This window comes from Symphalangus syndactylus, chromosome 22 (genome assembly GCF_028878055.3).
Source record: "Symphalangus syndactylus isolate Jambi chromosome 22, NHGRI_mSymSyn1-v2.1_pri, whole genome shotgun sequence".
NCBI classification, from domain to species: domain Eukaryota; kingdom Metazoa; phylum Chordata; class Mammalia; order Primates; family Hylobatidae; genus Symphalangus; species Symphalangus syndactylus.
Genome location: NC_072444.2, coordinates 21,331,856 through 21,358,191, shown reverse-complemented (window position 1 = coordinate 21,358,191; position 26,336 = coordinate 21,331,856). Strand labels below are relative to the sequence as shown.

The following is a 26,336-nucleotide window of genomic DNA, read 5'->3' as shown; positions in this document are numbered from 1 at the left end:
ATCCTGGTAGCATCTCTTCTAGGCAGAGGGGACACACAGAAAATAAATGTAACCCTGTCCTCAAGGAGCTCACAGCCAGGTGGGAGAGGCCAGAAAGAAAGCAGACAATTGGCCGGGCGCGGTGGCTCACGCCTGTAATCCCAGCATTTTGGGAAGCCGAGGCGGGCGGATCACGAGGTCAGGAGATCAAGACCATCCTGGCTAACACGGTGAAACCCCGTCTCTACTAAAAATACAAAAAAATTAGCCGGGCGTGGTGGCGGGCGCCTGTAGTCCTAGCTACTCGGGAGGGCTGAGGCAGGAGAATGGCTTGAACCCGGGAGGCGGAGCTTGCAGTGAGCCGAGATCGTGCCACTGCACTCCAGCCTGGGCCTCAGAGCAAGACTCTGTCTCAAAAAAAAAAAAAAAAGAAAGCAGACAATTGCCATAGCTTCTGAGAAGTGCAACACTAAGGGCAACACAGAATGATGCTGGAGGACAACCAGCCCACTTGAGAGAGAGGAAATCAGGGAGGGCTTCCTGCAGGAAGTGATGTCAAAAATGAGATCTGACCAGTGACTAAGCTATACGAAAGGGTGGGGTGGGGGAGCAAGTGGGGAGTGCTCTGGGCAGAAGGACCAGTTGTTCAGTCTGGCTAGGGTAATCGTCATTCATTCATTTATTCACCAAGTATTTATTGGGCACCCACTGAATGCCAGGCTTTGGGCTAAACCATGAGATGGAGCAATGAACAAGACAATGAGGCCCAGCCACGAAAGAGTTTATCCTCTAGTTGGGGGAGACAGGCAATGCACACACACAAAACAAACAGATCAGAAAAGTGGCAGGAGGCCAGGCGCGGTGGCTCATGCCTGTAATCCCAGCACTTTGGGAGGCTGAGGTGGGGGAGGCAGGGGGGAGATCACCTGAGGTCAGGAGTTCGAGACCAGCCTGGCCAACTTGGCGAAAACCCGTCTCTACTAAAAATACAAAAATTACCTGGGTGTGGTGGCAGGTGCCTATAATCCCAGCGACTTGGGAAGCTGAGGTGAGAGAATTGCTTGAACCTAGAAGGCAGAGGTTGCAGTGAGCTGAGATCTCGCCACTGCACTCCAGCCTGGGTGACAGAGCAAGAGCAAGACTGTCTCAAAAAAAAAAAAAAAAAGTAAAAAGAAAAGAAAAGAAAAGTGGCAGGAGCTGCATCAGGTGAGGCCTGGCAGGCTGCAACAAGACCTTTAGATCTTAGATCTTATTCCCAGATGGCAGCGCTGGAAACTGAGCAGACAGCGTCATGGCCAGATGTACCTTTGAAAAGGATCCCTCCGGGCCTTCTGCCTGCAGGGGAGGACGCACAGGAGGCTGAGTCTTAATCCTGACAAAGGAGAGCAATGGTTTGGACTAGAGAGGAGGACGCAGTACAATCTGGGCGACATATGCCCATTCCAGTCTCCTGAAGGCCCCAAGGACAAGGCTGCAGCGGGAGTCTGAGACCCTCAAGGAGAAAGGAGGCCTGTGGCTGCACATCTGGCTTTTCACCAGCAGGTGTCGCCCTCTCATCAGACTAGAGGACACTGGGTCCAGGCCTGGACACGGAAGGTGTGGACCTGCCGGGTCTGGGACTAAAGCCTTGGGGCCAGCCAACCAGTGGGTCTGTTTTTCAGAAGCCAAACTCATTCTAACCAATACTCCTTTCATCTGGAATAATGAATGTTTACTTTATGCCAGGCACCCAGCAAAGTGACATTTCAGAATTGAACCCTGGGGGGTCTTGGTGAGGATTCATAGGAACCGGGCACTTATACCACTTATATTTGCTCCGTAAAGGGAGCTGTCATCATTATTATTGATGTCGTCAGTTACTATAGCTGTCGTCATTACGGGGCAATTGCATATGCACCCCACACCCCATCAGTTCACCTGACCCCAGTCATGTGAGGTTGGCATGATTTCTCTTGCCATTTTACAGAGGAAACTGAGGCACAGAGAGGTTGAATACTTTGCCCAAGGTCACTAAATGGAAACTGGTAGAGCCCAAATCCAAACCTCAGGCAATGTGACTGTGCATTGCGCTTGCAGCCCCATACTGTGCTGTAAACACACTGGTCACAGCGGTTCAACAAGTGAGTGAAGACTGATCCAGCCCGGCACCCAGCAGCGTGTGGGGAGTGTCTGGGGACTGAATGGGTGGTGGGGCCCTAGCTGAGATGGAGCACACAGGTGGAGGAGCCAGTGGGGACATGGGGAGATGACAGGTTCGGGAGGCCGATGTCGTGTGAGGGACCGTGGGACATGCTGGGGGGGATGTGGGCAGGTGGTGGCCCATTCCCCATTGGAGCTCTGGTCAGAGGCTGAGGCTGGCAATGGGGCTGCATTGGTATATAGGTTGGTGATGAAGTTGCTCTGGGAAGGTGAGGTGTGAGACCAGGTCATCAGGCCTGTGAGAAACCAACTTACCCGTCCAAACCCAAAGAATGGGCTCAGAGGCACATAGAACAGTGGAAGAGAGACTTTTAATGATGGTCTTATGAGATCGGGTGTCTGGTGGGCAGGCACACCCAGCACAGTTACAAGAAGCAATTTATCCCCTAGTGCGCAGGTCCCTCCCCTGGTTCCTCATAGGGCTGAGTACTGTAGGATCACGATCTTCCTGGATGTCGCCTATTGGTTGTTGGGTAGGAGCTTTTAGGTGTTTTCTTTAGGATTTTCTTGTTGCATTTTGTTGCAGCCCACAATACATTGCAATCATAGTCAGCTTAGGGTTTTCTGAAGTATCTGACTTATGACCTAGGTAGTCAGGCAAGCTGATAAGAATAGACAAAGCAAGCTATTTTGCAGGCTAGTAAACTTTCACTCTAGACTCAACTTTTTTGGTTTGGGTGAGGGCAACTAAGCGGGCCCCGACAAGCAGGCGCCGGCTATCAAAGCAGGGGCCTAGTATATTCTGTTCTTCTGTAGTTTGCGGACTCAAACCTATTGAAGCCACTTTGTTTTGGAAATGGACCACTGTATACATTATTTCCTTTAGGCCCAAGGTGACAGAGGTGTGAAAAATTTGGAATACACAAAAAAGATGACAAAAAATATCCAATACCATCTATGCATTGTCTGATTCTCAAGGGGGTGAGCATTTTTCTTTGCCTTTGAGCTATTTTACAACTCTGTCTATTGTAAGTAGCCCATAGGAATGCAACATACTTCTTGTCTACAGACAAGCAGATTCTGTCCTGTCCTGTTCAAGTCCAGTGGACTCTCCTTCGCCACTGTGGAAGAAGCCAGGGTTACCTCTGTGCACATTCATTTCAATATTCCCTGACCTACAGATATAATCTGTTCTTTGCCTTCTTCTTGTAACATCTTACTGGTTCCTTCATTAACCATGAATTAAGTAAAATCTTCAGTGGGAATGTAAAATGGTACAGCCACTTTGGAAAACAGTCTGGCAGTTCCTCAAACAAACATGGAGATTTCAGAGAACCCAGCAATTCTGCTCCTAGATATACACTCAAGAGAAGTGAAAACATTCGTCCATGTGAAAATCTGCACAAATGGCCAGGCGCGCAGTGGCCGGTGTAATCCCAGCACTTTGGGAGGCCAAGGTGGGTGGATCACCTGAGGTCAGGAGTTCGAGACCAGCCTGGCCAACATAGTGAAACCCTGTCTCTACTAAAAATATAAAATTAGCCAGGCGTGGTGGTGCACGCCTGTAATCCCAGCTACTCAGGAGGCTGAAGCAGGAGAATTGCTTGAACCCAGGAGGCGGAGGTTGTAGTGAGCCAAGATTACACTATTGCACTCCAGCCTGTGTGCCAAGAGTGAAACTCCGTCTCAAAAAGAAAAAAAAGAAAATCTGCATGAGTGCACAGAGCAGCACTAGTCACCAAAACCAAAGGGTGGAACCAAACCCAAGCATCCATCAACTGATGAAAAGGTAAGCAAATTGTGGCCTAGCCATGCAACAGAATATGTTTCAGCCTTAAAAAGGAACAGATTATTGGTCCGTGCTACAATATAGATGAATCTCGGAAACATTATGCTAGGTGAAAGATGTCAAATACAAAAGGTCACTTTTTTTTTCTTTTTCTTTTTTTTTTGGAGACAGGTTCTCACTCTATTGCCCAGGCTGGAGTGTAGTGGCTCAAACATGGCTCACTGCCGCCTTAACCACCAGGGCTCAAGCAGTCCTCCAGCCTCAACCCCCAAGTAGCTGGAACTGCAGGCATGCGCTACCATACCTCGTTAATTTTTGTATTTTTCGTGGAGATGCAGTTTTGCCATGTTGCCCAGGCTGATTTCAAATAAATACTTTGTATTTATCGAGCTCAGGCAATCCACTCTCTTCAGCCTCCCAAAGTGCTGGGAATGCAGGAGTGAGCCACCACACCTGGCCATTTTTTATTTTATTTTATTTGAGTCAGAGTCTCACTGTGTCACCCAAGATGGAGTGCAGTGGTGCGATCATGGCTCGCTGAAGCCTCCATCTCCTGGACTCCAGCCATCCTCCCACTTCAGCCTTCCGAGTAGCTGGGACCACAGGTGCACATCACCATACCAGCTAATTTTTGTATTTTGTGTAGAGACGGGTTCTTGCCATGTTGCCCAGGCTGGTCTCTAAACCTTGGGCTCAAGAGATCCTCTCACCTCAGGCTCCTGAGCATGCGCTACTTCCATCTGGGTTTGAAGACAGGGTTTGGGAAGGGGCTCTGAACATCTGCCTAGGCTCTTTGTGCTCTGGCTCTGGAGGGCTTCCTGGAGGAGGAGGCCTTTGGCCTGGGCTAGGCCTTCAAAGTGGGGAAACCTTCTAGGTCCTCTCTGCCCCTCCCGGTCTCTGATACTACCTGACCTGGACTTTCTCACAGGTCTCCAGCCCCAGAGAGCTGCGTCTTTTCAGTTTCTCCTACCTCCTGCCCAGGCCCACCCCCAAAGCTACAAGATGCGGGAGCCGCCCTTCCCTGTGGGGGCTGCCAGGGTAGGAGGAGGGGAGCTGCCTCAGCCCATTGGTGGTGGCGACTGATCCAGGTTGACCCAGCAGAGGGCTTTCCAGAGCCACAGCAAGGATTCACATCCCAACCGTGCCACTTCCAGGCTGGGTGACCTTGGGCCAGTTGCCTGACCTCGCTGATCTTCCGTGTCCTTCTCGGCACACCATTAATCATAGTACCTGCTTTGCAGGACTCTTGTGGGAATCAGCAGCGCGCCTGGCACACACTAGTTGCTCAATGAATGGGGCGGCTATAGTTACTCTTCCGGGTGGGGGCGGGGCGCAGGGCCTGCAGCCAGGCCTATATTTAGCCTGGAAGGGGGTTGGGGGCGCTGGGAGACAAAGCGCCGCGGCCAGTCTGGGCGCCCAGGGGGCGGAGCCGGCGAAAGCCCCGCGGCCGACCCGCCCTCCCCTGCCGCAGGGTCACCTTGGCCGGGCTGGCGGCCAAGGGCTCCTTCAGACCCGACGTGCCCCAGCGGCCCAGCGGCCGCTTGGTCCCCTGAGAAGTCCTCATCTCCGCAAACTGCTGTCTGGGGAGGGGGCTGCTGGGGGCCGGGGGGGTTTTCGGCCCCATTGACCACTTGGGAAGCTGCCCCCTTTCCCAGCACGGGCCGGCCGAGGGAGGGCTCGCTGGGATCGGTACGCCAAGGTGAGCCTGACCCCGGGTGGGGGGCGCGGGAGGGGGGAGCCAGGCTGGCTCCTCCCCCAGCCTCGCGCCAATGAGTGTCGGGGCTGCAAATAGCTCAGTGGAATCAGTGAGTCATGGAGGCTGGAAATACCGCGCCCCCTCTGATCCCCTCCCCTCCTCCTGACCGCAGCCGGTGGAGCTGCGCTGGGGAGCACGCCTGGGGGTGTGCGGGGTGGGGGACCCCCCCGGAGAGCTCCCCTCCCCAGGCTCCCTGAACCAGCCAGGACACCCCCACCCCCCCGCCTCCAAGTTCCAGCTGGCTTTGCCTCTGGGGCTGTGTGACCCTGGGCCAGTCACTCAGACTCTCTGGGCCGCAGAATCCCCATTAGGTACAAGAAGGGCTTCAAGAGGGCAGGCGACCCGGTGCAGCCTGCCCACCTTTGCGTCCCTGCGCCTAGGACTGAGACAGTGCTTGGCACAGTGCCCGCCACATAGCAGGACAGTAAATATCTCTGGAAGGAAAGAAAGAATAAAAAGGGAAGGGCAGGCAGTTGGAAGAGAAGGTGTTGCAAGGGTTTTCCAGAAACAATCCTGGGGTTCCTGCCCAGGGGGGTCTGGGGAGCCCACGGAGGAGGCCGAGGAACACTCATATTTTGTGAGGTCTTCAGCTTTAATTTGAGCTACAACCCCCATCCCCAAATCTCAAAGAAGGTGTGTCTGTTTCTCTCGGGGTTTCCAACCCTGCCTTAAGTTTGAGAACTCCAGGCAGGCGGCCTCCAGAAGTCTGTGAGACTGTCCTTTATTGTGTATACAGGTTCCAGCGTCAGGGCTCTCCCACGGACCCCTCCCCAGTCCTCCCCCAAGGGGCCCAGAGTGGTGGGAGTGAGAGGCCACCCTAAGGCACACTGATCAGAGAGGCACGGAGGGAGGAGGCTGACTTGCCCTGGGGACCCCTGCTAACTGAGACCCACCCCTCCCCTCCACCCTGCTTCTGTATGTGGGAGACAAAACCAAGAGTCACTGGGGGCAGCAGGCATTTCCCAGGATTAAGGCTGATGGAAGGTCCCTATCCCAAATGGGAGATGGGGACTTTTCCTATGACTCCCCCATCCCCCAGCTGGAAGACGTGGGGAGGGGTGCATAGCCTTAGAGAGGTAGAATGAGGGGAAATACCCCTCAGTGCCCAGAGGTGGGGAGTTGAGAGCAGCTGTTGACACCTTGGGTTCAGATCTAACCTTCAGCGACAAAGCACGGCACTCAGTGGCTCGGAGATGTTTCCCCGTTAATGAAAATGGAGATTGTAAATCGGATTTGAGAAAGCTCTGAATTTGGCCTCAACCAATGGTAATGCTGAGTATTTGAAGGACAATGATAGGAGTGTGTGTGTTACACACACTGAGCCTATAGATTCATAGATTAAAGAGGGGGATGGATGGAGAGGCGACTGCCCAGAGGGGAAGGTGGCAAGAAGCTGGGGTCCAACCTCGAAGACCCAAAGCCCCATCCACGCCCTGGCTTCCATCTCTGTTAGGTGATCCTGTCTGCATGGGAGCAGCCCCAAGAACACAGGCCTGTGGGACGGAGAAGGACCAGCCCCACCCTCAACCCCACGTGGCCTTGCCTGGAGTCCCCAGCAGGCGCAGGACGGCAGGAGTTTCATGCAGTTTATCACGAGCCAGCTGTACTGGAAAAACCCCATCTATATACAGATGTGGCATGGCTCTGCCCTGGCACAGCCAGCTGGCTGGGGGCACAGGGTGGGCGGGCAGCCTGCTCGCTGGCATGGGGCTTGGAGGCTGGTAGAGGGGAAGTTTACCGTCACGGCTGTCTCCTCTTGGCCTTGCTGAGCCCTCGGGCAATTAGTTCCACTTAGATAGGCACCCCTGCCTGTGACCTTCCGTCTGTCTCTCCCATTCCCCTTGGCCAAGAGGGTTCCAGGTCCCTGGTCCCCTTGCCCTTCAGAGACTTCATAGATCAGAGGGTTTGTCTGTCTGTATGTCCTGCAGAGCTTGCCCATATGTCCTGCTGGTCCCATTCCCCTGACCCACAGTGGGTTCTTTAGATCTTCCTTCCCCGACCCCAGCCCCTGTACTCTGGATTAAGTGAGGGAGGCCAAATCTGAAATCTAGGCATCATGTGTCAGGCCAGGGAGTCCCTGGCCTGCCCTGGATAGAGTGGAGGGCCCTAGTTTGGGAAGATGGTCCACCTGGGGTCTGGGGTGCGTGGGGGCTAGAACCTGGGCTGAGATGTCCCGGAGCTGTTGTAATGGGGTTAGCAAGGCTTTGCTGGCAGGCGTGGGGCGGGGGGACAGGGAAAGGGAAGGGAGAGGCACTCAGATTTTGATCTCCGTCCGGAAGGTCTGCTGGACGTGTTCTGTATGCGGGTGACGCCGTGCCCGGATAGTGAGGCTGCCATCCTCCCGCAGAGCCGAGGTCACCGACGTCGGGTCCACGTCCTCCGGCAGCTGGCACTTGTGAGCGAACGTGTTCATGACGGTGCCGTCGGCTGCCAGCTGGGGAAGGGGTGACCCATCAGGCAGGCTGCCCTGACCCCTGTCCTCCTTATGACAAGCCAGAGCCCTCTTCTCCCCATTCTAACCCCAGCCAGGCCCCACATGCCGAGGCTCTGCCTTCAGGTGCGGAGGGGCTGCCCACGGTGGTGATGGCCACAGGCCGAGGGCTCTGCAGGGACAGCGCGGGGGTGCTTTGCAGAGCTCCAGTAGCTCTAAGGAACACGCCAGGGACATGGGGAAGAGGTGGGGCTTGGAGAGAGAGGTGGCTCCGAATCTGGGGCTCCTGGGGGACGCGGAGGTGACAGAGGAGAGCCGTGCCTTCCTGGATCCCCAGGCACATTGGGCATCTGCCTGCCAGGGCTGAGCGCCGGCCCCTCCCCCACAACTCAGCCAGCACATAGTGTCCAGGGGAGTTTGGGGTGGCTGAGTCACTGTTGGGGGTGGCAGGGCTGGCACGTGCTGCCCGTGGGTCTTGGTGCCCCCAGTCCATGGCATCCCTGGCAGGGACGCCCAGGAATCCACCCTTGAATGTGGAGGGGAACAAGCCAGCCCTTGGGGGCTTAGGAGGAGGCTTGGGGCAGGTCCTCTCCTCTCTGCTGGCAGCCTCAGCTGTCCCTGGGCAACGCCCCTGTTCAGGCCTGGCCGTACCCTCTCCAGGGCGGAGGCCCCAGTGCCTCCTGGAAGTTCGGACTCAGACACCCTAGAGACCCAGTGACCCTGAGACCTGTGGGCAGACGCTGTGTGTGGTTTGGAGTGTGTGTCACCCTAAACTGCAGGGCCCCTGCCCAGCCTTGGGCCTAGTTTAGGAGTCGCAAGATGGGGGATGGGTCTCTGGCTGTGGGAGGGAAGAGGGCTTGAGGTGTGTCACATGGAGAAACCCCTCCCCCCACTGCCCAGGTGAGTTCCCCACCTACCCGCATCCACCCCCTACGGCTACCAGAGGAGCTGTCCTCACTCTGCCGTCACCATCTCACACCTGTCACCTCCCACCCTCAAGCCCCACCCTCTGCCCACATCCCTCCATCCCTCTCCCATTCCCCGGAGGCTCCCTCAGCTGCTCAGGGCCTGGAAGCAAGGGTCTGGGAACCTCGGTGCAAAGAGAGGCAGTGAGGGGGCCCCATGGCCATGGGTTGCAGGGGCAAAGCCTTCAGTTAGCCCTGGGGGAGTTTGGTGGGGAAGGGACACTGGCCAGGGTCTGGGGTCCCAGGATGGTAAGGGGGAGTAGGAGACATTGGAGGCAGAAGCAGAATTTGGGATGCAGTGAGTGGGGGAAGGGGGGCTCACCTTCTCAGCCCGCACCTCGATGTGGTTGTTGGAAGTGGTGACGATGATGTCTTCAGGTGAGAAGTCTCTCACGTCCACCGCAAACTCATAGGCGTCGCCGAGGGTCTTGATGTTGCCTGCCCCCCCGGGGCGGGCTGTGGGGTGGGCTGCTGTGAGCGAGGCATGGAGCAGGCCTTGCATGCAGATCCGGGGGTTCTGGCTCCTTCTCTTGGGGCAAGGGGCAGCTCCCCCAGGCCCTACCTCCCCCCGCCGAGCTGTTTCTCCCTCAGCTCCTCCTCATTCCTACAGCCCACCTTTTCTGGGGTGGGAGTGGGGCCTCACCCAGCACAGTGTGTGTGTATATGAGGCTAGGTTTGTAACAACCCCACCCCAGGCCTGGAGCCTGGGGGCTGCCTCCCACCCCTCACGCTGTCCAGCCCTCCAGGGCTCCAGCTGGGATTGGCTGCGGTTACAGAGCATGGGTGGCCATGGAACCATGTCCAACCCCTAGGGCCACAACTGTTCCTTAGAGGCCCACCTGTTTTCATGGCCACATCTGTCCCTGTGGCCACATCTGTCTTGGTGGCCACACATGGCTGCAGGCTGTGCAGCACCTGTTCCAGGCCTACTGGCAGCCGCAGCGCATTCGGTGGCGCCCTGGAGCAGACGTCCCTTCCCTGTGCGCCTCCCCTCCCCTCAGGGCCCGGATCACTTGCCTGGGAAGGCCAGGGGCTCTGAGTGGGGCCGCATGAAGCTGCCAAAGTCATCGGAAAACATGCTCAGGGCCTTCTCCATGGGCGGGTCCTGGGCCGGGAGGGCACGGGAGGCCGAGGAGGAGGTGGAAGAGGAGGAGGAAGAGGAAGAGGAATGGAAACTTCTCTCCGCTCGGAAGGTGGAAGAGGTTCTGTGGCTCATCCACGGACGGCGCCGGGCCCTGCCCAGGCGGGCAAGGGCTGGACAGGAGAAGGTGTGGGCGCAGGCCTCTGGGCGAGCGTGCCGGGCTCCGACTGCGGCCGCTTTATAAGGCCGACTGTCCCTGGGCTTGGGGCCAGCCCCTTGTCTACTAGCTAAATTTAGGCCTCTCCATGGCCCAGAGGGGGCTGGAAATCTTCTCCCGTGCACCGGCCCTGCTGACAGCCCGACACACGCAAGCCGCAGGCCGAGAGGGCTGAGCTCACAGCCTGACATTCCAGGCTGATCACAGCAGCCCCAGGGGCCTCCTCACCACTGCACCGGGCTGGATCCTGTCTCCTTGCCACTCGGACCTCGGTGCCTGCCCCAGAACTTTGCAAGTTTGGGGCTTATTGTGTGTTTTGTTTCCCCCATCAGCCTGGGGGCTCCTGAGGACTGTGCCTCCCCCGCAGACTCTGGTTCTCCTCCACAGCTATGCCTCCCCCATCAGTGTGCAGTCTCCTTGGGGACAGGGTAGGTGGAAGCACCACCGCTGTGTGACGTCAGGAGCTCCTTCCCTCAAGGCAGACAACCTTCACAGCCCATCTCTAAGGAAAGGTTGAGCCCTGCCAGGGGGTGTAGAATGTGCAGCTGTCCCCTGCCAGCCCCCACGGGGACCTGGATTCTGTGCCTGCACTCCCTCTGACTCTCAGAACATTTAGGGGCCCCAAGAGGACAAAGCTGGCAGCTTTCTCCTTAAAGGTCTAGAAGGTTATGTTCCCGGCAACTGTCTGCTCCATCTCTGTGTCAGAGGTGATGCCTGCGAGTGCCTTAGGTGGGATTTCAGTCAGAGGTAAAAGAGAATTCCGGAAGACAATTAGTCTAGCCCTGACTTCTGGAGTGCCTTCTGGGCATGGGCTCCTGGCTGCAAGCTGTCCAGCACGGCCCCGTTTGATCCCTGCACAGCTGGGAGGGTGGAGGCGCTCTTCCCATGTTATGGACGGGGAAGTGAAGCCTCTTGGAAAGGGCGGGGCTCGCACTTGCGTAAGTGGCAGAGCTGGGATTCGAACCCAGATGTGTTGGACCCAAAGCCCTTCAGAGGCCGAGGTGGTCTAAACATGTGCCTATGGAGACAGGCTGGCCCGGAAGAGCCAGAGAAGCCCCTCCCTACCCACCTGCTTGCTCAGCAGAGCCGGGACTGACCTTGCACTGGGCCAGGGTGGACGCCATTCTGAGAGGCAGCCAGGCCCTCTGCTCTGCCCAGGTTGCAGTTCAGGGCCTCTGCTGTCCTCTCCAAGTCCGGCCCTTCCGTCCCAGATCAGCTCCAATGCCTCCTCCCCCAGGGAGGCCTCTCTCACTGCTCCTGCTCACATGGTCCCACACCCAGTCCAGATGCCCCCAGCACTGACTGTCTTTGTCCTCCCACAGCACCTGGCAGTGTGACATGGTCTTCCTGTGTGCTGTGACTCTCTGCTGTGTCCCTTCTTCCCTATCCAACTGGCAGTTCCCACAGAGGCGAGGGTTCACCTGTCTCCCCGTTAAATTGAAGATTCTTGAAGACGGGCAGTTTCTCTTTTATCCGAGCCCCCTACAACCCAGTCTGGAGCTTCATCCTGGAGGGCTCCTTCTACAGGGGTATTAGTGGTGCTGATGGTACGTGGAGTGGAAGCAGAACAGGGCACAGGGCACAGCGGCGGGCCAGGCCGGTGCCTGGAGCAATAGGGCCTGTCGCCCCTGGCAGAGTTTCCTGCCCGTGTCGGGGCCTGTGACACCCAGCCTGGCTGAGGGGTTTCTAGGGCCGCTGGGAAGCCACCAGCACTGAGGTGAGATGGAGAGAGGGTGGGGCGGGTTGGGGGGCCCAGAGCCTGCCGCCCGCCAGGGAAACAGGAGCCGGTGGCTAAATGCAGACACACTGTCATGGTGCTGAGGGCCTGAGTCACTGCCCCTGGATGTCAGTTCCCATTACCCACCCCCGCCCACCATTCCTCCTCCCCTTTTTCCCCCTTCCCGAGGCATCACCCACACAAATACTGGATCCTCTGGCTTCACCGGCCCAGAGGGACCTCAAAAGGTCATCAAGGCCATTCCCCTGCCTCTACCTTCAGATCACAGGGACAGAAGGAGCTACAAACATGATGCAGTCCTTTGAATCCCAGTCACCCAGTAGAGTTTTCACAAACACAGACCCTTTCCTCAGACCCCAGCATTTTGATTTGGGATCTGAGGAAGGGACCTCACATCTCTTCCCATCAGCTCCCCACACAGCCAGCTCATAGGCCAGTGATGAAGCCCTCATCACTCAGTAGGTATTCATTGAAATCTTGCTATAAATAGGTGCTGGGCACTGTTCTAGGCTCTGAAGGACTCAGAGATGAGTAAGGCAGAGACAGGCCCCTGCTTCCAGGCTCACCTCATCCTACAGAAGAGGAAACTGAGGCTCTAGTTGATGAAAGAGTTAGGGTCAGTAGAGCTGTGCTGGCTTCAAACCCGTCATCCTGCCGAGCCCCCTGGCTGCCCTCTTCTCAGCCTCCTGGTGCTCACAGGGCTGGGGGGTGAGGGTGGATGTGGACGTGCAGTGCTGGCTGTGGGACAGTAGCCAGCAGCTGCCCCAGACCAGACACTGGAAATCCGGATGTGACAGGGCAGCCAGTTCTGATGCTGTGCAGAGTCAACAGATTGGGGTGGCCAAGGTGAAGGTGGGCTGGGGTCCATATAGAGCAGCAACCCCCATCCCACCTCCCACAACACACATCTTCGATTTTGATTTGACTTGCCTGGCATCTAGAGGCAAAGAGTGGCCCAGGGTCCCAGATTTTAACAATCATCCAAGGGCCATCATAAGCTTCAGAGAGTGGCTTTCTCTGGGTGGGAGTGGAAGCAATTGTCCCCAACCTCTTGCCCAAAAGTGGCATCACACAACTCTTCTGTTCTGTGCCCAAACCATTGCCCTGGTTCAGCCTCAGGAGCTGGAGGAGCTTCAGGCAGGGGAAGAGCTGCACAGTGTGGGGCTGGGTTCACCCTCTGCTGTGTGACCTTGGGTGAGTGACTCACCTCTTTGACCATCTACAAAATGGCGAGGCTCTCCCCATTCACAGGGTGTGGGGAGGAGGACGTGAGTTGCAGATGTGAAGCTCTGGACATGTAGCAGGCACACGGCACGTGCTTGTTCCTCACCATGTCCTCTCACACCTGTGCTCCCATCCTCTGCTGGGGTGGGACAAACTCTGTGGAATTACCCAGAAGTCCCCAGCCAGAGCCGCTGGCCCTTGGACATGTGCTTTGAGGGGCATTTCCTGAGCCTGGAGGGTCTGGACACAGGATCAAGTCCAAGTTCCTGACCCCAATTCACTGCCTTGCCCCAGGTGTCGGCCTCCTCGCCAGCCCTGGACAAGATGGGTCATCAGGACGGGACCGTGTGGCACGGCCTGCGGGCTTTGGAGCCAGGCAAACCTGGGCTGGGAATCCTGGCTCTGCCTCGGCCTCCGTGATGTTGGACAGGCAGCCCCACCTCACTGAGATGCCATTTCTCTACAACGGGATCACACTGCCTGCCTCGTGGGATTTCCGTGGGCACTCAGGGTAATTAATCTGGCAGAAGGCTGACTCTCTGCCTGGCACACAGGGAGGCTGTGGTCGTGCTGACCCCACTCACCTTTGCTGGCCTGCCTTCTCCTTCCCTGCCCAGCCTCCTCCCCTCTCCCTCTGTGCTTTCCAAACCTTCCGTGTCCAGCTCTGAGACCCCTGGGCCCTGAGCCTCAGCCCCGGCAGATGGCCCCTCGCTGTCCTGCTGTGTGCGTGAGCTCCCCTCCCCAGCCCCTGTCCAGCAGCACCCAGGAGCCTGAGTACAGCTGGGCACCACCCTCTGTGCAGCTCTGGTGGGTGGGGAGGCTCCTGTTCCCCCTCTGTCTTGGCAGTTCTGCCCTGCACAGCTCTGGCCTCCACAGTTCTGGTTGGTTTGTCAAGGACATTTTTAATCTCCACGGTAAACCCTGGCCAGGGGGTGGGGGTGGCAGGGAAAGAATGACGATTGGTAGAGCATATACCTGTCCAGGTGCACTGGAGCTGGGAGCAAAGGAGGCTCTGTGAGAGGAGGGCCAGTTCAGCTGCAGCAGGAGGACTGACAGGTGAGGGGTCTCTGGGCGTGGACTGGGGTATGAACCTGGAAAGGCCAGGCAGGCAGGGCGGGGGGGATGGTAGGGGCAGCAGCCAGCACCTCACTTTGGCTTTGCAGAGGCCTCCTTCTGGTCCTGGGGTTTTCCTGCCTCTGTGGCCTGAGCTGTCGGGGAGAAAGGAGGGTGCTCCGAGATTGGCAGGGAGAGTCAGAGCCATCCATGGGACTCTGCAGTGAGAGAGTCACAGCCCTAGGCAGAGACTGCTCCCAGCAGTGGAAGCGCCAAGCGACCCAGGAGGGTGGGAGCAGTGGCCACAGAAGGGGAAGGGGCTCTGGGCAGGGCTTGGGTGCTTGGCCTGTGCCCAGTCTGCTGCTGGGCACAGGGGGACACCTAGGAATCCCACCCCCATCCCACACAATGACACACAAAGGCACACAACCTCAGTGATGGAACCTCAGGGATGAGGGCACACATAGACCTAGTGTGATAACTTCGCACACACACACACACACACACACACACACAAGCACAATCCTTCCTCTTCATTTGGGTGGGGAGAGCACTGGAAGGGCCTAGAGGCAGTGCGAGGACGTGCAGCAGCTCACCCCGGTCCCTCCCGCTATCCGCTTCCCCAGGGGCCTGATGGAGGAGTTGGTGGGGCTGCGTGAAGGCTCCTCAGGGGACCCTGTGACTCTGCGGGAGCTGTGGGGCCCGTGTCCCCGCATCCGCCGAGGCGTCCGAGGTGAGAGCCAGGTCCTCTTCCCTTCCCCCTGGGGGACCACTCAGGACATCATTCCTGCCCGGCTCCCACCCCACCTCCCTGCCCAGGAACCACCCTCCTCCTGGCATTTGTCCAGGACATCACTGCCCAAAGTCTCCTGGGTGGCAGGGAGGGAAAGGGTCTATCTGTCCAACTCTCTGTGGGTCAGATGGGCCAGGCATCTGCCCTCTGCCTTTCGGGAGATACATCCCAAGGCCTGGTCACTGTGCCCATCCTCCACCCAGGCCTCTCCTTCACCTACCTGTGCCAATGAGGGGACGTGGGGCTTAGCTGCTGGGAAAGCTGGGGCCACAGCAAGGGGCTGTGGCAGCCTGCACTTGGCACCTTTCCTTGGAGCCCCATGTGCCTTGTTCACTTCGAGACCTGACTGTCCCCTCAGCTACGGGGCAGAGCAAGTAGGGACCACAGAAGGAGGCTAAGTGCAGCCCCAGGGGCTGGTGCCCACAGCCAGTAAGGGCCAGCTCCCAGGCTGGGCTGGCAGCCAGCGGGACAGGGGCATTGCTGGGGACCCAGAGGATACCTGGGGCCACAGGCCCTGGGACATGCAGGAGTCTGCTAGATCCTGGTGCTCTCTAAGCTATGGACTCTGCGGGGATGCAGGTGAAAGCTGTAGCTACCAGCCCCCTCCACACTCCCTGTGCCCCAGGAACCTCCCAGTACAGGCACGGGTGGGGAGGGTGGGCAGGTCAAAGGCTTTCTGGTAGGGGCAGCAGTCCTGGCACCTGCTGTGTCGCCACTGTCACCTGCCACAAATCCTGCCCAGCCCCCAGTGTGAGGCACGGCCCCCTCAGGACTACCCCAGACTCGACTACCAGGGTCCTCCCTGCCTGGAGCCAAGCAGACCTCCAGGGAAGGGGCTGTCTGTGCCCCTTGCCCCAGCATAAGCTGGAACCCCGATGCCCTGCCCCAGGTGGCCTGGAGTGGCTAAAGCAGAAGCTGTTCTGCCTGGGCGAGGACTGGTACTTCCTGATGACCCTCGGGGTGCTCATGGCCCTGGTCAGCTATGCCATGAACTTTGCCATCGGGCGTGTGGTCCGAGGTAACTCTTTCCTGGCAGATGCTGCTCTGGGCCAAGGGATTCTAGGCAGGCTCTGGGGATACCAGATGGGCCGCCAGGTGCAGCGGTGCAGGGAGGGATCTGGGTGTGGGGAGGGCTCTGGCTCCACTCCTGACTTGCTCTGTGATCCTGGGCAGGCTCCTGCCCCTCTCTGGGCCTCAGTCTCCTCAGCCGCACATGGAAGAGAGGCCTGAATGTTCCCAAGAGCTCTTCCTCCTCTGAGCTCTCTGCCTCCTCTTCCAGCCACCCCGTTCCTTCTCCTTCCCTCCTCCGTGCCTTGGGCCAGGAGTGGGGACACTTGCCTAGATCACCAAACTTGGAGTCTTGCCCCGCTCCCTCAGCAGCCTGCCTCCACCCTGAGGCCTCCCTGGAAGAGGGGGTGTGGGCCAGGAAGGGTCTAAGACACTTTCTCTGGAGACCCTCAGCTGCCAGAAGCAGCACCTACTATGGTGTTATGGTGTTTGGCGCTTCACACCTGTGTCATTTAGTTCTCAGTGGCCCTTTAGTCTTTAATGTCTTTAGTCTTCAATGAGCCTGTGAGGGAGAGCCAATCACTAGCCCACTTGACAGATGGGGAAACTGAGGCTCAGAGAGGCTGAGTGGCTTGCCCAAGGTCACTCAGCTAGGCAGTGGTAAACCTGGGATATGGATCCAGAGTCGTACTCCTGCCTCTTCTTGGGGGTCTGCCCCTCACTGGGTGGCCTGGTCCTCCCCTCTTCATGACTCCATTTCCTGGTCAGTAAGTGGCCACCACAGCATCTGGCCCCGAGGGCTGCAGAGGCTGTTGGTGCCTCCCTGATATGCGGCTGTCCCCAGCGCACCAGTGGCTGTACGGGGAGATTGGGGACAGCCCCCTCCTCCGGTATCTCTCCTGGACTGTGTACCCTGTGGCCCTCGTCTCTTTCTCCTCGGGCTTCTCCCAGAGCATCACGCCCTCCTCTGGAGGTGAGTCCACGGTCACCACGCCAGTCCCCACTGGCCAAAACCTTCTCGGATCCCAGGGGGCTTCTGATGGGGGGAATCGGGAAGCGGCAGCCTCATTTCTCAAGCCCAGAAGAGTCATGTGGCTTGCCTGAAGGCACATAGCAAGAAGGCCAGACCTTGACTCTTGGGTCACTGCTGGTCCTACTCGCTTTCTAAGGTCTGCTTGGAAGGAGATTCCCCTGTGGGGCCTGTGCTGGTTACAGGAAGGGGCCCAGGGAGGAGGCACTGCCCCCCCCAGACCACTCAGCCCTGCCTCCAGCTCCCGGCCAGCAGAGGGGAGCTCCAGGCTCACTCAGTGGTGGCCTGAGGTTCTGTTCAGGGCTCCCCTATCGTGACACAGCCATCTACCAGTCCCAGTGGGAGCAACATGGACAGCTTGCATTCCCTCTCTGACTCTAGCGCCCAAATCTGCAAAATGAGCTTATGCATCCTAACCTCTGAGGGTTCTGCGTGATCACAATAGGGCCAGGTGCAGTCACTCAGTCTATAATACCAGCACTTTGGGAGGTGGGGGGGATCGCATGATCCCAGGTGTTCGAGACCAGCTTGGACAACGTGGAGAAACCCCATCTCTACAAAAAATAAAAAATAACCACCACAACAAAAAGTTAGCCAGGTTTGGTGGTGCCTGCCTGTAGTCCCAGCTACTTGGGAGGCTGAGGTGGGAGGATCACTTTTGAGCCGAGGAGTTCGGGGTTATAATGAGCCGAGATGGAACCACTGCATTCCAGCCTGGACAATAGAGTGATACCCTGCCTCAAAGGAAAAAAAAAAAATCCTAATGTGAAAACACCGTGCGGGTAGAGTTATGAGAGTTTGTTTGTTTTTGAGATGGAGTTTCACTCTTGTTGCCCAGGGTGGAGTGCAATGGCACGATCTCGGCTCACTGCAACCTCCGCCTCCCAGGTTCAAGTGATTCCCCTGCCTCAGCCTCCCAAGAAGCTGGGACTGCAGGCACCCGCCACCATGTCCGGCTAATTTTTTGTATCTTTAGTAGAGATGGGGTTTCACCATGTTGGCAAGGCTGGTCTCAAACTCCTGACCTCGTGATCCACCTGCCTCGGCCTCCCAAAGTGCTGGGATTACAGGCGTGAGCCACCGCGCCTGGCCGAGAGTTTTAATCTAGAGATTGTCCCCTTCTTGTTCCTGTTCTCTCTGGCTAAGGTTCTGGAATCCCAGAGCTGAAGACCATGTTGGCGGGTGTGATCTTGGAGGACTACCTGGATATCAAGAACTTTGGGGCCAAGGTGGTGGGCCTCTCCTGCACCCTGGCCACCGGCAGCACCCTGTTCCTGGGCAAAGTGGTATGGGCAGGTGTGAGGGCACCCCAGCCAGCCCGCCCACCCAACCCTGCCCCAGCCCTCCCCCATCACCCCACCAAAGCTGGGTCAGAGCAGACTCAGGCCAGCGCCTGCCTTCAGGGAGCTCAGTCTTAGGGGAAGAGCCAGGCCAGGTCCCCAGTGTGACAAAAGCTACCTGAGGACAGCCCTGGGGGTTTGGGAGATGGAGGAGGGGGTGTGGTGGGGAAGCCGTGCTGCCTCTGGGTGAGACTGTCTCTGCTGCCCTCACCTGGGCCCACCCTTCCCTCTGCAGGGCCCTTTCGTGCACCTGTCTGTAATGATCGCTGCCTACCTGGGCCGTGTGCGCACCACGACCATCGGGGAGCCTGAGGTTAGGGACTCGGGGGCTTCCTTAGAGGAATGGGAGTGGGGAGGGAGGGGCTGACGCTGAGCCCTGGACTCGGATCCCACTAGAACAAGAGCAAGCAAAACGAAATGCTGGTGGCAGCGGCGGCAGTGGGCGTGGCCACAGTCTTTGGCGCTCCCTTCAGCGGTGAGACCCCCTCATGCCCCGCCCCCTGGGTCCCTCAAGCTCCTCCCCTGACACCCTGGGCTCCCTCGGCCCATCTGAGAGCCTGGAGGAGGGGCTGGGGCTCATTCTAGTTCTTAGTTCAGCCCCGCCTTGGGTATAGCCAGCCCCCGGGGGCAGCGGTGGGGCAGGTGGTGGGGGGCTTGGTTGGGCAGTGCTGAGAGGCTTCAGGGTAACATTACACAGACCTGGGTTTGAAATCCACTGGCCCCTTGGCCTCTCTGAGCCCAGCTTCCTCCTCTGTAAAATGGGGATCAAACTACCTGATAGTGAGAGGGCGCACACCCGCATTCCAGGCTGGATGGATCCGTGGGCAGTGGGGTCCTCCCCACCCAGGGCTCATGCCCTGCTCTCCCCTCCTGTCTGTCACTGTCTGGGCTGTAGGAGAGCAGGACAGATGGGTCAGGGAGGAGGCAAGATGGGGAGGGGGTCCTACAGTCACAGGTGCGTGGGGGTGGGGGCCCACCTGAGATCAGTGTCGCCCCCAGGCGTCCTGTTCAGCATCGAGGTCATGTCTTCCCACTTCTCTGTCTGGGATTACTGGAGGGGTTTCTTTGCCGCCACCTGTGGGGCCTTCATGTTCCGGCTCCTGGCGGTCTTCAACAGCGAGCAGGGTGAGCCCCCTGGGCTGCCTGACCCTGGCCCTGCCTGGGGGCCGGGGCGAGGGGGCCCTCCCTTCTCCCCTGTGTACATCCCTTGCTCTTCCCTTCCCTCTCTCTCCCTCTTTTTCCTCCTCCCTGTTCCCACCTCCTTCTGGAAAGATGGAAGGGGCTGACCTGTGTTGAGCATGAAGGGCAGGGGCCCTGAGGGTAGAAGGGATGAAGCTGGGCAGGGAGGCAGGAGCCTGGTTGTGGGGGCCTGGAATGCCAGGACGCAGATTCCAGTCAGGACCTGGCACCCCCTCCACCCTGGGCTGTTAGTCTGGGACTTGAGTTTGGGTGGGGTGGAAGCGCCGTCTCGGCTCTCCACTGCCCTCCTTCCCCAGAGACCATCACCTCCCTCTACAAGACCAGTTTCCGAGTGGACGTTCCCTTCGACCTGCCTGAGATCTTCTTTTTTGTGGCGCTAGGGTGAGTGGATGCCTTGGGCCCCTGAGAGTCCAATATGGCATTCCCCCTAGGCCTGGACTGCGGCCCCTGGTACTTGGATCAGGCTCTGGTCTTACCTCCCTTCACCCCCCAGTGGCATCTGCGGTGTCCTGAGCTGTGCTTACCTCTTCTGTCAGCGAACCTTCCTCAGCTTCATCAAGTCCAATCGGTTCAGCTCCAAACTGCTGGCCACCAGGTAGCCTATGGGCTAGGGGCTGGGGACATCTCAGTGAGCTCCTTGTGGACTCCAGACCTTATGTAGAAAGCCCCACCCCATCCTCCCACTGAGGCCCTAAATCCCTCCCTAGCCCATGGAGCACCTAACACCCCTCTCCAAGTCCCCACGGTCACTGTCCCCCCTTCCTTACTGGGCTACGAACTCTCCCATTGAACTGCCATCCCTTCTTCATTCTACAGTCTCTCAGCAAACCCCCAACCCCTCACTGAGCCTCAAACCCTGTGCGCCTTCAAACCTTATGTGGCCCCTGGCATTGGCCTTGGTATTGGCCAGCCCTCCTGCCCCGAGATGCACATGGCCCGCCCCGGCCCGGCCGACTCTCTCCTCCCTCCTATCCTGCCTCTGCCCCAATTCTCCTCAATCTCCTGCGTGATTCCTCTGCCCTCAGTCATACCCAGTTGAGGGGCTCACCCCACAGGTTCTACCCGCTGGAGGGGGCCATGTTCCCTGCTCCCGCCCTTCCTCTTCCCCAGTCCTTGCCTCGGTATCAGCCTCCAGGTGGGGAGCTCTGCTGCTGCCAGGACCAGGTCCTGCTTCCCTCTCCTCCGGATGTAGGAAAGGGAGGGCCAGCCCTAGAGCTCACCCACCCCCCACAGCAAGCCTGTGTACTCCGCTCTGGCCACCTTGCTTCTCGCCTCCATCACCTACCCACCTGGTGTGGGCCACTTGCTAGCTTCTCGGGTAAGGGGTCCTGAGCGGGGGTGGCAGGAGTGGGAACCCCCATTTGTTTTCCCCTTTGCATGGGCCTCACGTAATCCCCTCAGCACCCCACCAGGGCGACACCTGGGCATCATTCTGCAGATAAGGAGACCATAGCTCTGGGAGGTCAGAGCCCTGCCCAAGGCCCTGCTCTGGGAAGTGGCAGAGGAGGATTCCAGGCGGGGTCAGGAGGTGCGGGGGCGGCTGGGGTCTGCTGCTTGGGGCCCCTCATGTCCAGCTCCCACCTGCCCCGCCACAGCTGTCCATGAAGCAGCATCTGGACTCGCTGTTCGACAACCACTCCTGGGCGCTGATGACCCAGAACTCCAGCCCACCCTGGCCCGAGGAGCTTGACCCCCAGCACCTGTGGTGGGAATGGTACCACCCGCAGTTCACCATCTTTGGGACCCTTGCCTTCTTCCTGGTTATGAAGGTGGGCCCCCTGGCCCCCAGGTGTGCGCAGAGCCAGGACCAGCTCTGGTGGGGAGGGGCGGGGGTGCCTTCTCGCAGCTGGTGGCATGGAGCCCAGGCCTTCCACCCATACTTCCTGATGTGCCCCCTGCCCACTGCATGGTCTTGGACAAGTGGCTTCAGGTCTCTGGACCTCAGTCTTCCCATCTTTAAAATGGGGTGGTTACTGGGAAGGCTGAGAAGAAAGAAAGGAATGTACCTGGCATAGTGCCAGGCACACAGTGGGCATTTCTCAGGGTGAGGACCCTCCCCTAATGCCAGACTCTGGCAATGGGTGCATGGCCGGCACCCTCTTTCTCTCTAGGACACTCCCCTGTCCCCTGTCCTGTCCTCCCTTGTCCACGCCTTGCCCAGCGGCCTCTAACCTCTGCCCCGGGCTCCCCACTCCCACAGTTCTGGATGCTGATTCTGGCCACCACCATCCCCATCCCAGCTGGGTACTTCATGCCCATCTTTATCCTTGGTGAGTCTGGGTTCCTGAGCTTCTGAGAGTTTTGGGGTTCTTGGGGCAGGACCATGGATCCTGGTTCACCCTCTTCCCGGGTGGTACTGAGGATGGTCCTCAGGGATGGAGGGTTGTGGGGGCCGTGTCAGCCTGGCTCCCCCTCACCCGAAGTCTGTGGCCAGGAGCTGCCATCGGGCGCCTCTTGGGAGAGGCTCTTGCTGTTGCCTTCCCTGAGGGCATCGTGGCTGGAGGGGTTACCAATCCCATCATGCCCGGGGGGTATGCCCTGGCAGGTGAGTGTGTCAGGGCCCTGCTGGGTGGGCAATGTCGTGGGGCTGCGCTAGACCTGGAGAATTGGCTGGTTGTTCCCCAGGGCACGGAGCAGTCACTGAGTCCTCCAGTGAACCCCCCACCCCTCATGGGGGTCTGTCCCTCCTGAGCCCCACAATTCCCCAGGGCCCATCACTCCCTCATGGCTCCTGTCCTGTCCCCAGCCCTGTGGCCTCCCTTATCCCTCTCCTCTCACTAAGCCCAGGCCTTGGGGCACTTCCCACAGTGCCCAGGCTGTGGCCTCTTACAATTCCCACCCTAGCCCCTGGCCGCAGCCAGGCTAGTTATTCCCTCACATCAGGCTGGCCCCTGGCCCCTGGCTCCTGGCCTGAGCTGACCTGTGTGGCTCTGCCCCGGCAGGGGCTGCGGCCTTCTCAGGGGCTGTGACCCACACCATCTCCACGGCGCTGCTGGCCTTTGAGCTGACCGGCCAGATAGTGCATGCACTGCCTGTGCTGATGGCGGTGCTGGCAGCCAACGCCATCGCACAGAGCTGCCAGCCCTCCTTCTACGATGGCACCATCATTGTCAAGAAGCTGCCATACCTGCCACGGATTCTGGGCCGCAACATCGGGTGAGGGGCACCCACCTCAGGCTGGCTGAAAGGGTCGTAGTGTCTGGGTAGGGCTGGGGGTGGAGGGCACCTCCAAAAAGAAACACCACCGCAGCTGACCTCGGACATGGGGGCTGGGAGGGGCTGACACACAGCAGTGCTCTCATCTCCACTCTCCCCAGTGCCCCAGGTGACCTTGGGCAAGTCCTTGGCCTTGAGGCCTCAGTGTCTGTCTTGGGGTCAGCTGGGCTTCACAGCAGGAGGATGAGTATTGCCCCGTGTACAAGTTGAGGAAACCGGGGCTCAGAGAGGTGCCGTGTCTTGCTCCAGGTGACACAGAGAGTCAGCACCAGATCCGAGAGGTCTCCTCCCCTCTCCCCACTCCTGCTGTCCTTGCTGGGACTTTAGGAGCAGGAGATGGAACGAGAATGGAAATGGGCTTTGAAGTCCTTCCTCAACCAGATGGGACCAGAGCAGCTTCTGGCACCAGAGAAGCAGACCAAAGAGGCTCTGAGAGCCCCTGAGTCTGAGGCCCCGCTGCAAACACAAGCAAGCTGCTGCCTTGCTCTGAACCCGTTTCCCCATCTGGGAAATGGGGCTGTTTATATCAGTGATTTTCAACCTTTCAAGTTTTTCCTCGGGGGTGACATATACTTTTATAATGAAATGGAATTATCCAGGGAAGGCTGCTGGGTCTGTACTCCAATCTCATTATTCATTAATGTGATGGCCAGTCACTGAGCACCTGGCAGATACTGGTTTTCCGTCATCTCACACTCAGCTCTGTCCAAGGTGGGACAAGACCCAAGTGGAGCTGCTCTGGGGGATATGGGGAACCAGGGGACTGGGGATTTGGAACTGGGCCATCAGTAATGTGGTCCCCAGGTTTCCTCCCACTGTGGGTTCTAGGAGTCCCTCATTCCAGGAACCTCTCCGGCCCTGCCCACATTCCAGAGCTGTGGGTCCCTGGTTCAAGCAAAGCTCCCCACAGATCCCCCTGCCGGCCTGGGTCTCACACCCCTGACTCCCTCCGGGACCTGATGGGAGCCCCTCTGCCTGCAGCTCCCACCGCGTCAGGGTGGAGCACTTCATGAACCACAGCATCACCACACTGGCCAAGGACACGCCGCTGGAGGAGGTGGTCAAGGTTGTGACCTCCACAGACGTGGCCGAGTATCCCCTGGTGGAGAGCACAGGTGCCCAGCCAGAAGGGAGGTGGAAGTTGGGGGTGAGGAATGCCCTCTGCCTCCCTCTTGGACCTGTCAGGCAGACAGGATCTGCATCCAGGCTCTGTGACTTAGCAACCAACCGTGTGACCTTGGGCAAGTCACTTCACCTGAGCCTCAGTTTCCTCATCAGTAAAATGGAAATCATGGCCACCCTCCCTTGGGGTGGTTGACATGTCTAAAGAGAGTCAGCTGCGTGCTTGTAAGGCAGTTCCTGGGCAGCTGCTGGGGTAGGAGCATGGGGACAGCACCGGGGTCTTCCAGAAGCTTGGCCCTCAGGCCTGTTTCTTCCTAACGCGCCTCCGTCCCTCTCCCTCTCCATTTGCCAGACTCTCAGATCCTGGTGGGCATCGTGCAGAGGGCCCAGCTGGTGCAGGCCCTCCAGGCTGAGCCTCCTTCCAGGGCTCCAGGACACCAGGTGGGTACTCCTGAGGGGTGTGGGGATGAGGCGGGGGTGGGTCAGCAGGGATGGAGGGGTAGGGACCCGCTGATCTCCTGAGGGAGGGGTGGTCTGAGAGAGGCATCCTGGGGAGGCCGGCCCTGCACCTGTAACCCTTCCCCACCCCCAGCAGTGGCTCCAGGACATCTTGGCTGGGGGCTGCCCCACAGAACCAGTGACCCTGACGCTATTCTCAGAGACCACCTTGCACCAGGTAACAAGTACTGGGGAGTGTGACACACGAGGCCCCTGGGGCAGGGCAAGAGCTGATGAGGAGCTCAGGCTCCAGCCTCCCCTCCCAACCCCGCCCCGCCCATCTTATGCTGCTTCCTGCTCCTCCTGGGCCTGGGCAGGGCAGCTCCTACCCTGTCGGCCTCACTGCCAGGGTTGTAGGGATGATGCAGAGAGACCAGGGAATTGGGGGGCTTGGCAAATGGAAGTCTCTGGGTGGAGAAAGACAGTGGAGTTGCACCAAGGCACACGTGCGTTTCAATTTCAGGTCCACCACATTTTCCCTGTGTGATCTTGGACAAATTATGTAGCCAGTTGAGACAGAGCCTGACACAAGGATGGGGGAAGGGCAGAGGCTGACAGGGGACCTGGAGATGGCTCCGTCCCCTCTGTGCTGCTGGAGGGTGCTGGATATTGGGTCCTGTCCTCCTGCAGCCCCCGCCCAGACCCTTGAGTGGACTCTGGCACCTCCCAGTGGCCCACACTGGACATTGCAGGCCTGGGTCTCTTGCCTCCCACACATATCAGGCCCCGCCCCTCTTCCTGGCTCAGAGGCGTGGCAGAGAGGGCCAGAGGGTGGGCTGGGCACCTTCAACCCTCCAGTGTTTCCTAACATCCCCCATCCAGGCACACAACTTCTTTAAGCTGTTGAACCTTCAGTCCCTCTTCGTGACATCGCGGGGCAGAGCTGTGGGCTACGTGTCCTGGGTGGAGGTACCACGGTCCCGGGGGCAGAGCAAAGCCGGGGACCCATGCCTGAGAAGGCTAGGGAGGTGGGGAGGTGGGGGGACACCAGCATGCTCCCATCCAAACCTGGGGGGATACAGAGGATACTGATGAGTCCCTCTTCCTGGCCCAGATTGGCCACTGGGCCTGGCTCCCGATCTTGTTTTCTAGCCAGTGGCCAGCCTGCCCCTCTGTGCCTCAGTGATCCCATCTGTGCAATGGGGTGCCATGGGCTCTACTATTCAGCCCAGAAACGAACCTTAGGGGACTAAAAATGCTGGAGCCCCCCTTTCAACCTCCTGTACGCGCCCCCACCACCACCCCCTTTCTCTGTTCTAGATGAAGAAAGCAATTTCCAACCTGACAAATCCACCAGCCCAAAAGTCAGCCAGCCCAGCAAGATGAACAGGGCACCCCAGCTGCCCTGGTACTGAGGTTGGGCTGAGACCCTGCCTCTCTTCCCCCATCACCACCTGCCCCTCCCTTCAGCCCAGCTCCATTCTTTGGCACAACAGGCAACTCTAACCCAGCCCGGAAGAAGATGGCTCATCCTGGGTGGGACGATGGCTCCTGCCTTGAAAGACAAATCCCACCTTGGACAGAGCTGAGTGTCAGAAGATGGAAAACCAGCATCTGCCAGGTGCTCAGTGACTGGCCATCACATTAATGAATGACGAGATTGGAGTACGCTGTCACCAAAGGCAGGCACAGATGCCCTGTGGGGTTGTCTGGTTCCCAGTGAGAGGCTCCTGAGAAAAATAAAGCTGGTTCCCAGAGCTGCTGTCCATCCCTCATCTCAGCTGCAAGGTTGCTGGTCTGGGACTGGAGCTCCTTAC

General features: G+C 58.6%; 2 protein-coding genes across 8 annotated transcripts; one reads left to right on the top strand and one right to left on the bottom strand.

The window, feature by feature from the left end:
- Positions 1 to 6,890: 6,890 nt before the first annotated feature.
- On the bottom strand, positions 6,891 to 10,355 carry HSPB7 (heat shock protein family B (small) member 7). Of its 7 annotated transcripts, none has more exons than XM_055262514.2 (3): positions 10,077 to 10,355; positions 9,382 to 9,530; positions 6,891 to 8,097 (listed from the first exon to the last, which is right to left on the bottom strand). In XM_055262514.2, the coding sequence occupies exons 1-3, from the start codon at positions 10,273 to 10,275 to the stop codon at positions 7,918 to 7,920; spliced, it is 528 nt and encodes a 175-aa protein (XP_055118489.1). In that variant the 5' UTR covers positions 10,276 to 10,355; the 3' UTR covers positions 6,891 to 7,917. The 7 variants fall into 7 exon arrangements, with proteins under 7 accessions (XP_055118489.1, XP_055118490.1, XP_055118492.1 ...); XM_055262515.2 differs by having other exon boundaries at positions 9,382 to 9,527; XM_055262517.2 differs by having other exon boundaries at positions 9,397 to 9,527.
- A 3,393-nt stretch (positions 10,356 to 13,748) lies between these two features.
- LOC129472639 (chloride channel protein ClC-Ka) lies at positions 13,749 to 26,276 on the top strand. The gene is made up of 21 exons (XM_055262507.1): positions 13,749 to 13,830; positions 14,303 to 14,375; positions 14,999 to 15,105; positions 16,055 to 16,183; positions 17,018 to 17,146; positions 18,350 to 18,489; positions 18,779 to 18,856; positions 18,940 to 19,018; positions 19,543 to 19,668; positions 20,040 to 20,124; positions 20,237 to 20,338; positions 20,977 to 21,061; positions 21,339 to 21,512; positions 21,944 to 22,013; positions 22,178 to 22,288; positions 22,686 to 22,899; positions 23,941 to 24,074; positions 24,434 to 24,522; positions 24,674 to 24,757; positions 25,402 to 25,488; positions 25,840 to 26,276. The coding sequence occupies exons 3-21, from the start codon at positions 15,006 to 15,008 to the stop codon at positions 25,903 to 25,905; spliced, it is 2,082 nt and encodes a 693-aa protein (XP_055118482.1). The 5' UTR covers positions 13,749 to 13,830; positions 14,303 to 14,375; positions 14,999 to 15,005; the 3' UTR covers positions 25,906 to 26,276.
- Positions 26,277 to 26,336: the final 60 nt, after the last annotated feature.

Excerpts from the sequence above, each read along its gene's own strand:
- HSPB7 (XM_055262514.2), bottom strand. The coding sequence starts at position 10,275 with ATGAGCCACAGAACCTCTTCCACCTTCCGAGCGGAGAGAAGTTTCCAT. Across the intron at positions 9,531-10,076 it reads AGAGCCCCTGGCCTTCCCAG|CAGCCCACCCCACAGCCCGC; the intron begins GCAAGTGATCCG and ends CCTCGCTCACAG. Across the intron at positions 8,098-9,381 it reads TCGAGGTGCGGGCTGAGAAG|CTGGCAGCCGACGGCACCGT; the intron begins GTGAGCCCCCCT and ends CCCCTTCCCCAG.
- LOC129472639 (XM_055262507.1), top strand. The coding sequence starts at position 15,006 with ATGGAGGAGTTGGTGGGGCTGCGTGAAGGCTCCTCAGGGGACCCTGTG. Across the intron at positions 22,289-22,685 it reads CGGGGGGTATGCCCTGGCAG|GGGCTGCGGCCTTCTCAGGG; the intron begins GTGAGTGTGTCA and ends CTGCCCCGGCAG. Across the intron at positions 24,758-25,401 it reads CAGAGACCACCTTGCACCAG|GCACACAACTTCTTTAAGCT; the intron begins GTAACAAGTACT and ends TCCCCCATCCAG.